The sequence below is a fragment of the Bacillus rossius genome, chromosome 1, assembly GCF_032445375.1.
Source record: "Bacillus rossius redtenbacheri isolate Brsri chromosome 1, Brsri_v3, whole genome shotgun sequence".
Lineage (NCBI taxonomy): Eukaryota > Metazoa > Arthropoda > Insecta > Phasmatodea > Bacillidae > Bacillus > Bacillus rossius.
In genome coordinates, this window is record NC_086330.1 from 170,273,806 (window position 1) to 170,286,645 (window position 12,840).

General features: G+C 39.5%; 1 protein-coding gene across 1 annotated transcript in view; it reads left to right on the plus strand.

The window, feature by feature from the left end:
• The window catches only part of LOC134527103 (discoidin domain-containing receptor tyrosine kinase B), a 1,309,463-nt gene that overhangs the window by 674,284 nt on the left and 622,339 nt on the right, over positions 1 to 12,840 (plus strand). Inside the window, exon 4 of the mRNA XM_063359455.1 lies at positions 871 to 1,102. Within this exon, the coding sequence (XP_063215525.1) occupies positions 871 to 1,102 (232 nt within the window). The remainder of the gene's footprint in view (positions 1 to 870; positions 1,103 to 12,840) is intronic.

The following is a 12,840-nucleotide window of genomic DNA, read 5'->3' on the forward strand; positions in this document are numbered from 1 at the left end:
GTTGCTACTCTTACGTCGTGGCATTGTCGCACAAATTGACTTTTGTGAAACTGACCCCATAGCTTAGTACCTACTAGATATGAGTGATGTGAAATATCCAAGCATAAAATCATTTAAAGAAAACTACAATTGTGTGTTAATAGTTTCTAATAAGAGTGGAATTTTTTTGGTAAGACGTGTATTTATTTAAATAAGGTAACTTATGTCGGAAATGTAACGCTACACTTGTTTAATTCCAAGCATATGTATTCAAATAAACATCGATCGCCTAGATTGTATTGCAGAACAATAAAAATAGTACATGTCTATTCTTTTAGTAGAAATAAAAAAACCATTGGATTCAGGCGGCCGTTCAATACGTTTACGAAAACTATTTTGCTACGTTTTAGGTTACTGCTTAAATATAACACTGTTTAACAATACTGATTTAAACAAGTAATTAAAATATCATGCACTTAAAATAACACAATTTTCTTGCGAAGATGGCCAGTGGCACTTTGCACAATAACCTCTAACCCCGTTGTGTTGCCCCCTGCCCAAGTCGGGGTGGTGTCAGGCGCAGGTGACTCCCTACCCCAGTGACCCGCCCATCCCTGCAGCATGGCAGGGTTCAACCTGAGCCGCACGCCGCCACGTGGAGCCCGCGGCCCGCCATAGTCTCTGCATCGTCAGCAACCGTTTTGCGTCAGAAATAGTTTCATAGAAATGTTTCTCGAAAACGTAGCATCAAAATTCGGCCCTGAATTGTTACTCCCATCGCGCCCAAAGAAGTTTCGCTTGAATAATTGTCAGTGAAGCGTGACGCTTGACGGGCGGTGTTGCGCAGCGGGCTACGCCATGACGCGTGATGTGTGACTGGCGGTGTTGCAGGCTGCGGCACGACAAGAACGGCGGCGCGTGGTGCCCCAAACACATGGTGACGCCCGAGGCGCGCGAGTACCTGGAGGTGGACCTGGGCTCCCTGCATGCCGTCACCGCCACGCAGACGCAGGGCAGGTTCGGCAACGGCCAGGGCAAGGAGTACGCCGAGGTGTACATGCTGGACTACTGGCGGCCCGGCGCCGCGCGCTGGCTGCGCTGGAAGGACCGCGGCGGCAAGGAGGTACGTCACTCCCTGGTCGGCGGCGCGGTACAGGGCAAGATTTGTGATCTTGCTTATCGTCTGCAACGTCGTCAATATTCTTCAAATTTGCAATAGCTATGCTTTCCAGTTTCTCACTGTATTTAATGTCGTGCTTGCCAATAGGTGAAACTCATGGCTCAAATTACCTCCCCAGTGCTCTCACTCCAATTGGAGAAAGTCCTATGCGCATAAAGTTTTAAATGTAGGTGTTGTACATTGAGTTATATGAATTCAGCAAACTTTCGTAATCCACATCAAATTTCTACGCATCCATCAAGGATGGTCCTTCCTACAAGGGACAAAGATACTTCATCATGTCAGAGATTTACCTTGGAATTGTTACAAATTAATAGACACAAATACTTAACATTAATAGTTTCATGAATGTTTTATGTGATACAGGTTAAAAGCAAATATTTAAGTAGTCGAATAAAAATAAATACATCCTCCAAACTAATACTAAAAAAGACGTGTGTACTGATGTACGGGTGTTAAAAGTTGTACTTATATTTGATATAAAATATTGTTACGAACGTGAAAGACCAGACCGCGATGCCAGGTTCGGAGCTGGCTGGCAGCCCTTCCAGGCCGCATGCGTCATGCGCCGTGTCACATGTGGCCTACTGACGTAAGGCAAACCACGCGTGCCCGGCCGGATCACAAGGGTCGTCGCTACCCCCCTCTGCCCCCCCCCCCCCCCCCGCTTCACCCACATCGTCCTGCCTCGGCGCCGTTACCTATGGCTGAGCGGCCTTGGGAATTCCGTGGGCCGTCGCGTGAAGTTGTGTGAGCAAGCGACGCTATTCTCGACGCTTCTGGTGTCGGGTCGGTCCGGGATTACGCAACTCGTCACAGCGGCTCTCGTCGGTTCAAGAAGGGCGCAACAGTACCTAAGCAGCGCCGCTGCCCTTCGCGGGGTACGGTGAGTGTGAGTGCCGCGAGTGCGGCGACAGAGTTCCGCGACGAATGCCGCGTGATTGCCAAGTTCCGAGCGAGTCCCGCGACAGTTCCGACAGTTCCGAGAACGAAGAGAATTGCGACATCGGAGAAGATAGTGAGAGACCTCCCCTGAGAGTGGCACAATGCGGAGTTCCGACTGGATCGTGGGAGTGCGGCGACTCACTGACGCAAGACTGTGTATGTGAACAGGCGTGTGGTAAGGGGCGAACCACTGTTGAGAATAGCTCCAGTAAGGAGGGTGAACTGTGGAACTAGAAAGACATTAAGTTATTTGGTAATAAACATTTTTAATTACCAGTTATATGTGATTGGACATGTTTAAGTAAAATTATTTATTATAAATGTTATTACTAGTAATTAAAAAATTGTAATAAAACTTAAAAGGGCTATCATTTACGAATCAAGTTCTCCCCTCATTATAAATCGTAACAATATGTATTATATTTTTATAATACTATATTCCTTAGATTTTTAAAACATGAAATTACGCTTTACAATGACTATTTTAGTTTAGCAAAAATATTCCAGGGTAGTTTCACATATCATAAAGTTTCATTTGGCACACTAATAGATTATGTATGTTTCCTAATTTTTATGAAAGTGACTATATATGGGATTATGTTCATACTCGTGGGTCCGCCATCTTTGTGTGAATATTTCGTTGGTGCGCGCGCACCGTAAAAATTTAAACTCATCTTTTTTTCCATAAATATCTTAAAGAAGTGTAATTTAAAAATTAAATTTCTATCTCGGGAAGGACTATCGCTCCTACAGCGCCTTACTGCTAGTGGCTTCAGCCAACACGTTTTGTGTTTGACGGAAAACTTCTTTACAGCTGGTTGGGCAAGTAGAGGCTATGATTCGTCAGAGCGAAGCGTTGCAGTGATCTGTGCGTTACGGGAAATATGTCGATGATTAAAAGAATGGTGAAACCTCATTGCTATTTGTCGCCGTGTTTGTTTCATGGCGACACCGAGCAATTGGGTGTTGGAAGGTCTTAGGGCGGTGGATCCGTCAGTTGCACATTGTAAACATAATTTTGACCATAAAACTATGGTTGTAACCATTTTTTTTAAATTGTAAACATATTTTCTCTCGGTGTAGTGTGGTGGCTTAGAGCCAATATTTGGCAGAATCGTGACCTGCTGGATTAAAGCGTCAGATTTTGTACAGCTCATATATACACTTGGTACTACCAAACTATGGGGTGGTGCCCGATTTTTGGGTCCGCCATCTTTAAATACGACGCCATTTTGGTTTGCTCCCAAATTTTTCGTCACTCGTTAAAAAACTGCTGAATATCGCCCTAACTGTCGGGTTTTTGGCAAAATATGTAGGCATATGTTTTATTAAAAATTCAATTTTCTACAATTTGAGCCCAAGAAAGTCTTTTTAGGTTGAATATTTGGTGACAAATAAATTTTTTAACTTTAATTTAGTTTTAAAAGTTTTGTCATTCGTCCAAAAAATAGATGTATAGCACCCAAACGGTTGGGTTTAAGGCAAAACGTGTAAGCTTGTGTTTTATTAACAATTAAATTTGCTACAATATGAGCCCACTACCATCTTTTTAGGTTGAATAGTTTGTGAGAAACAAATTTTCAAACTTTTATTTCATTGTCAATTTTTTTACTTGCACCGAAAAATAACACCAACAGTTCATGGTACTAACAACATTTAATTTTGATGAAATATTCAAAATTGATGTGTTTAATTGCTTATAATATTTAAAAATTTCAATCCTTTCTTAAAATTTTGCGCTAAACATTTTGTAAGATACAAGTTTCTAATAAAAATATCTAATATTTAATCTTTTTGGAAAGGTCTTTTAAGAAACTTTATTTGCTTGTTTCAGATTTCTGATGAAATGAGAAAATGAGAAACATAATATATTGGAACAAGTGTATTATTTGCCATAATGAAGGTGGAGACTTGTGGTCTCCATGTCATATTTCGCCCGAAGAAGCAAGGAAAAGGTATGACGACTTTTTACAACTTGTAGCGGATTTTAAAGAACTCGAGTGTTCGCCATATGAGTTTATAGAATGTGGCAATACCAATACTTTATTGGAAAACAGTGCCAAGTGACACAAACAGTGCAGACTAATGTTTTCTCAGTCAAAACTCGACCGAACAAAAGAGCGACTGAAAAAAAACGTAAACATGAGTCGAATGATCATAGCCGAAAGTTCACATGTCAGTCAATGATGCTGCCATCGTCACAAAGAAAAAATAACGAAACGTGCATATTCTGTATGAAAGTAGGTGTTCTTCATAATTGTTCAACGTTAACTCTTGACAGGAGTGTGAGAAACATGGCTTGCAAATCACAAGATACAGAACTATTATCACGAATCACTGGTGGAGATTTGATAGCCATAGAAGCAAAGTATCACAATAAATGTTTATCATTTTTCAATAATCGCCACAGAAGTATAGAGAGAAGAAGAAACTCTGTGTCGTCTGATAACAGTTATATTGACACAATGGCAAATTCCCAGGTGTTTGTGGAGCTTGTCCTTCATTTAGAATCATCTGTGGAAGAAGGCAATTACATTTTCAAACTCTCTGGTTTACATATTTTATATGAAAATCGGCTAAGGGTTATGGGCTTTCCGAAGAAAGTCAACAAATCAGGACTCAAGAAAAAGCTACTTGAACACTTTCTTGGTGACTGTCAAGAGCAATCTGATGGTAAAAACGTACTTCTGGTTTTCAATGAAGGTCTTCAAAAACTACTGAAAGATGCTATGCTTTCATACGATTTTGACCAAGAAGCCCTATCAATGGCTTGGGTTTCCAAATTACTGCGAACAGAAATTTCTAATGCAGTCGTTCCTAAATTCGCAGGTTCTTTTGTGCCAAACTGTCAAGAGCACTCAATACCAGCAAACTTAAAATTTTTTTATCGATGCTTCTATATGAGCCAAATATAAAAGAAGAGAATATTAATGTTAGCAAAGCATGTCTTACCATATGTCAGTTGATAGTGTTCAATAGCAATGTTAGGACACCAGCATCTACACAACATATGCGACACACAAAGTCTAAAGAACCTCCTCTGCCATTATATTTAGGCCTTTATGTCCATGCTCACACAAGAAGCAAGGCACTGGTAACACAAATTTATGAATGTGGGATTAGTGTCAGCTACGACTGGGTGTTAGAAGTTCAGGTCTTGCTCACAACAGCTGCCTGCCAACTTTACAAGGATGATGATTTAGTGTGTCCCACTCAACTCCGTAAGGAACTATTTACAGTAGGTGCTCTGGACAATATTGACCATAACCCTTCTTCAACAACTTCTATAGGGTCTTTTCGTGGAACCAGCATAAGTACGTTTCAGTTTCCAAGTGTTATGAACTCTGGCATACCAAGACCTAAGATTATTGTTCCAGTTGCTGAATGCCACACGAAGCCAACACTACCCGATAGCTACCGTATTGTTCCAGCTGTGGTTTGCCATACAGGAAGCCTAAAAGTACCAGACATGCCCATGCGGAATATGGAAGGCCAGTGTGAAAAGGCTATGGAAAAGGAACTACAGTGGATCAAAAATAGTAATCTCATCCTCCAGAAAGTAAAGATAGAAACTGATGATGTAGTGGCCTGGGGTGCTTATCATGCATCTCGTCAAACTGAGGCTAATGTTATACCTGGTATAACGTCACTTTTACCTTTGTTCGAAGAAAAAGCTGCAAGCATAACCATGGTAAAACACGGCATGGATATTGTAAGAGCTATTACCGAAAGCTGCAATCCGAGCCAGGTTCCAGTCATTGCCGTCGATCAACCACTATTCGCCTTAGCTAAGTACGTTCAGTGGCGTTGGCCAGAAATGTATGGAGAAGATAAGTATGTTGTAATGATGGGTGGGCTACATATTGAGATGGCTATATGGAGTATGGTTGGTGATCTGCTGCAGGATTCTGGATGGATAGAATTTTTTTTACTTAAGCCAAATTTGCATCATCCGGAATGGCCAATTCTTTCTTAACGACATCGCATCTTACTAGAACAAGACACGCACATCAAGTAACAGCTCTTTCCTTGGCAGTGCTTCAGGACAAAGCATTCAAATCTTTACCTGGACCACATGATGACGAGGCTTTTGTACAGTGGAAGAAAGACATGATTGGAAGAAACCCTACATTTGAGTTCTGGAATCTGATTTTAGAACTAGAACTCAAAGTTTTGATGTTTCTACGCTCACACCGTCAGAGAAACTTCTCTCTTTATTTTGAAGTTATGGAACAATTAGTCCCTTGGTTTTTCATTTTATATCACATAAATTATGCCCGTTGGCTTCCCATTCACATTAGAGATATGAAGTGTATTCCAGATGTCATCAAAGATCAGTTTCAGAGCTGTTGGTCTTTTCCGAAGACCAGCAGGGCATTTTCAAGCATGCCTTTGGACCAGGCACACGAACAAAATAACAAGATGGTAAAAGTTGCAGGTGGTGCAGTTGGTCTTATGGAGAATCGAGATTCTTTTAGAAGGTGGATGGTTTCGGGTCCTGAAATTTCACGTATTTTGAATGAATTTGAAGACATCACAGAAGAGTCCAACACCGATGGTAAAAATCATGAACAGGGCTTTTCTACACAAAAGACAGTCAAAGATCAAGTCAACAATTTAGTTGAATGTATCTCATCAAAGTTCAACCCCTTCCTTGAATGTGACGAACTAATCAACATTTACAATCACGACTGTGTCGGAAAGGAAATGGTAAGAGAGCTACGCACAATGCTGGATACTGCAACAAAAAATATTCAGCATATGTAAAAGATGTTATCATCGATAGGACAGTTTCAATAAACAGACCACTTAAAATAATCATGTAACACTCTTTCAGCAACCTGGACGTAGTGTACAACGAAATAAATGTGATCTGAGCACTGACTTGAAAAGTGACTATGGACTTTTCGATCAACTGTTTGTAGCATGCCAAGTGCGTCAAAGTGATCTTTCCGAGTTCTTTTCTCACGAAAACCACCCATGGCCTCCATCCATAAGTAAACATGGAAATTTGAGACTTACAAGTGATGAGTCAGATTTGCTGTCTTGCCTTCCTCCTAGCAAAAATCTTGAACCACCTAAGTTTGATGTCAAAATATTTGATGGACCTTGCATTGTACATGCACTTCCTAGATCTGTGGCAAATACTTTTGGAGACTATTGTGATATCGTATTCCTACCATGGTTCGATAATCAACTTAATGACTGTTCCAGAATAGATGTTGTATTGGACACTTACAAAAAAGACAGTATGAAAGGAGCTACCTGTGCTAAGAGAGGGAAGGGAAAAAGGAGAAAAGTAACAAGAGAAACTAAACTTCCTAAAAACTTTGTTACGTTCCTTCAAAATTCAGAAAACAAAACTGAGCTCTTTGCCCTACTAAGTGATACAATCTCTATGCACAATGTACAAGAAGATAAGCATTTGTTCATCACACATGGTAAATGTGTCATTTCTAAAACCAGTGGTATGCCCATGCCCGAAACTGATCACGAAGTGGCTGATACCAGAATGTGGCTTCATATACTGGATGCATTACAAAAAGGTGCAACTAACATCCTTATAAGCACTGTGGATACAGATGTGGTTGTGATACTAGTAAGCATATTTTTCAAGCTACTGGCTTACAAACCTCATTTTCAACTGTGGGTTGCATTCGGTAATGGTAAAAATTTCCGATATTATCATTTCAATGACATTTGCCAAGAGCTTGGAGAAAACAGGTCACAAGCATTATCATTTTTATATGCATTTACGGGCTCAGATAACACATCTCAATTTGCTGGTAAAGGGAAAAAACCGCATGGAAAACATGGAAGGCATACCCTTCAGTTACTGAAGGATTTCTTTTTCCTGCAAAACATCCTTATAAGACAGTTGATAATAAAACAAAGGAGTTTGAACTCATCGAGAGATTCACATGCATCATGTATGATGGCACCACAGAACTCGCCTGTATTAACGAGGTAAGACAGGATCTTTTTACACAAGGAAGACAAGTTAAGATGATGCATAATCTACCGCCCACACAGGATGCTCTCTTGCAACACACAAATCGATGCCTCTATTAATCTAACATCTGGCTAAATAGTTTGAAATCGTTTCGGGATACACCTAACCCAGCTAATTTTGGATGGAAATATAACGAAGAAACTTGGCAACCGATCTGGATGTCCATACCCGAAGCGAGTAACAGTTGTAGAGAATTGATAAAGTGTGGTTGTAAGGTCAAACCCCTCTGTTCTAACAGTTGTTTTTGTAAAAAGGCCGCACTTGCCTGCACTGCTCTTTGTCACTGCAAAGGCCATTGTGGATAGTGGAATTGTGAATGAACTGTAAGCATCTTTATGTTAAAATATAAACATTTCAAATATTATCAATGTAACATTACAGCTCAGATATTTGTCATATTGCAGGTGCCCAAATGCATGATCTAGCTTTTTTTTATGAGTGTACACTTATTTATACTGCTTTCAACCACATTGAGGTCTATGTATATTTTCGAACATTGCAAGTTATTGGAGAAATGTTCAATTTGAACACTAACTGCATTTTATAATATCAGAAAAAATCTCAATTTTGTGGTTCACTGCAATGATCTATAAACAATTAAAATCTAAATAACTTATAATTATATAGAAAAACATTGAAGCTATTACATCTGTTTTGTGGATTTCTTCATTGTTAACCCTGCAGTTGGGGTTACAGTTGGTGTTATTTTTCGGTGCAAGTAAAAAAATTGACAATGAAATAAAAGTTTGAAAATTTGTTTCTCACAAACTATTCAACCTACAAAGATGGTAGTGGGCTCATATTGCAGAAAATATAATTGTTGATAAAACACATGCTTACACGTTTTGCCATAAACCCAACAGTTTGGGTGCTATACAGCTATTTTTGGACGAATGACAAAAATTTTAAAACTAAATTAAAGTTAAAAAATTTATTTGTCGCCAAATATTTAACCTACAAAGACGTTCTTGGGCTCAAATTGTAGAAAATTGAATTGTTAATAAAAAATATGCCTACATATTTTGCCAAAAACCCGACAGTTAGGGCGATATTCAGCAGTTTTTTAACGAGTGACGAAAATTTTTGGAGAAAACCAAAATGGAGTCGTATTTCAAGATGGCGGACCCAAAAATCGGGCACCACCCCATAGTTTGGTAGTACCAAGTGTATATATGAGCTGTACAAAATCTGACGCTTTAATCCAGCAGGTCACGATTATTCCGCTAATCCACCACACGAGTGTACGGCATTTGGCAGTGTATTTTTGCGAATGAAACGGAAATTGCATGGAACCTAAATGTGTAACCACGGCGCTGCCATTTGTGGCGGATAAAGCGTACTAGAGTTCACAAAGCCAAAGGGAAATGTTATAGTATTAACTTTATTAAATTTTATCAAAATGGGCAGTATTTTAATAAAATTATTGCCAAAAATAAATTCCAAAGCCTTGTGTTATTATTTTTTCCATTTTTTCCCCCTTTTATCGGAGCCTTTTCGCTTTATAGTTTAACCTTTCGGTCTGCAAACGGAATGGTCTGATAGTTGACGTAGCTGCTCTGGCAGTGAATTATAGCCGGGGGTGTGAAAACTACATGTAATTCGCATCATTAAATGTATTTGAAAACTCAATTTTCATATATTTATCACGATCGGCATTATTTAAACAAATCCACGTTAAATATTTTGACCGATTTTCCAATTATAAGTTTATTTGCATTATGAAAAATAATAACACATGAATTTTCTTGTTACTGAGGTTAGATGCGTACACACCACTGTCGAGTACTGACAGATACTCTCACTTTTTTTTTGTCATCTGAGTGGGCGTGTCCTAAAATGCAAAATGATTTCAGAATCTAAACCAAACATCCACTCCCATTATTTCTAAGACTTAACACTAATATACCGTTTTATATTAATTTTAAAACATATACCCTGTTATTGTACTGTACTATCGAGCGCTAACACTAAAAATAATGCTCTCGATTCGCGAATATGTGTATCATATTTCAACTATCAAGTTATTTGCCGAAAAAAACATATTTAATCGCCGTTAGTCAGCTGACATAAAACTTATAACCGCCCTTCACGATTAATGACGTCCCTTACGTCCTCTGAACTGTTCTTGTCCTTGCTCTGGTTAAAATAACAAAACTGTGTTGGTGAGATGAGAAAAATGAAACAATTAAATGAAAAAATGTCCCTTCATTAAATCTGGCTTCTGGAGGTTCAATTTATGAATAATTAAGATAATATTAATTCATTTACTATTATGATTACGGCGAAAATAACGGACTGACTTGTAATTAGCGATTTCAACGTTCTCGAGCCCTCCAAAGGCCGAGACAATTCCCTGGGGTCAGCGTTAACGCTTCAGAACCGATTCAGTTATCAAACAGTGCCGACCCTTCGAAGGTCGGACACGTTAGTACGCCTTCGTGGTAGTGTCGAGACATATCGCACATTTTCCCTCGAGGAGGCCTTGTTCAGTGACCCGGAGCTTTCTCGGTCCACCAACCAGCTCTCATCGAAAATCCTTTTTCAACCCCCCTCCCCCCCACCATTGATCCTACTGCAACCAAAGTTCATATTTTTGGGCAGAATTGTACTGTCATATTTTGAATTTTTATATATTTTACATTCATTCACTGATACCTTAAGTTCTTCAATCAGAATTAACATTTGTAAAATGCTTAGGAAAATAGTTTCAAATTGAATATTTGACCATCCTTGAAGTACAGCTTCCCCATTGGCCAGGAGGAACGAAAGAGAGGGGTCGGTCACCCTGGCCGTACAGCCCTCGAGTGCAGCTCAGCAGGACATCTTGACGAGGGAAACGGATACTTATCCCGCCGCTGCCTCTTTAGAAGGGTTCCATTCGGTCATTGAATATTCAATGGTTCGGTCAAGCTATAGTGCAAAGTTTTAAATACTGAATATTTAACTCGAAACCATTAATTAAAACATGTATGATGAATCAACTGATACAGTAAATACATTCAAAATAACAAAAAAAATAAAAATTGAAAAAAAAGGGTCTCTTACAAACTACAAGTCTGTGAAGTTTCACTTTTAACTCGCGTAACGGCCACGTGCCTACGTGGTTTGTTAATTTTATTAAATCCTGACTCAAGAACAGATATTTTATAAGTTTGAATCCTTGGTCTGTCTGTTTGTGGCATCGTAGCTCCCAAACGAATGGACCGATTTCAATCTCTTTTTTTTAATTTCAAGGATGGTTTATTCTGGCTGGTTATTAGCTCTGTTTCATGAAAACCGTTGATCCGTTTAAAGCTCTTCCGTATTTTATACGATTTTGCATTTGTTATCATGGAGGTAAAATATTCATCTAGCTACGTTACTGAACACTCACATAGTTTAAAAAAGCAGTATAGTTATAACTCCGCGTTGTAATGCTCCATGAAAATTAATATATCGGAATACAAAATATAATTCTTTCTGAATAAAACCTAAAAATATCACATCTAAATGAAGAATTAATCATCCCGGGGTTACTATAAAAAAATGTTTCAGTTACATTTCATTAGCATCAGCAGTCTTTGACTTTGATAATTTTGTACAGACAGGGGACCAACAGGGAAAAAAATTGACGTAAGACTTTTCTAAGGTATCTAATTTGCAAACGGAAAAATATAACTTTATTATACGAAAACAACAGACAGACATTACAATTTTATTAATTTATGTTGATTACATTAAAATATTTTAGATCAATATTTTGCATTATCTAGTTATGACCAGCGTATGTAAAAGGAAGTAAAATGTAACGACATTACGACGTGGTAAATGATTATTCTTTTTTGGCGGAATGCCAGTTTGAAAAGTGGAGTGTAATAAATCAGGATAAATTTTCAAAAAACGGAAAATATAAACCGGGCTTTAGTATGTTTGAGCTTCGCAAGTGTTTGTGAATGCGGCAAGTAAGTACTTTACCACCTAGGCCGTTCCACAGGTGGTAGGTGTGAAACTTAACCGGCACATAAGCTGTTCCCAAATCTTTAAAGGCTTTTTCCTCGGAACTGTCTGACCACCGGGCCTTATTATGTCAAGGGGTGAACACCGTGGAGGTGTACTCTCATCCCGAAGCGTGCGCTCACCTCGCGAGCGTGAGGCAGACAGCAGCGCGGGGGTCGGTGGAGAAGGGGGGGGGACAGTTATCGGGACGGGCAACCGATTAATCGGGCTGAATTGACTGCAGTTCCGGGCCGCCGCCCGCCGCGCGATTAATCTCGGCCGGGCAGGCGCTCGCTCGCCGCCAGAGGCGCGGTGTGCTCCTCCGTCAGAACACATGCTCCACGAAAATAAATCCCTTTTGAAATTAGTGCGCGCTGGTCCGAGAGAGATTCCATTCCCCCTCCCCCCTTTCTTTTAGTGTTCCCGGCTTCCCTGCACAAACATTACATCCTTTACTACCCATCTCCACCCGTTCCTCATCCACTTCAACAATTAAGGACTTAAAAAAATAATAATGTTTTTTAACTATGTTGACGTGAAATCGAACATTAGAATACTAAACGTTCGATGAGTTTTTCGTTGAGTTATTGTACCTTAGGAGATCATTCTCTTGAACACACCTACACTAAAATGTTTGGATTTCATTGGGATCGAAATTTTTTTGTTTTTTGTGTGGGATGGACAATGAGGGGGGGGGGGGGGATTTTCCGAACGTGGTGGAAAGGGTGATTGAAAACCCGATTATTAA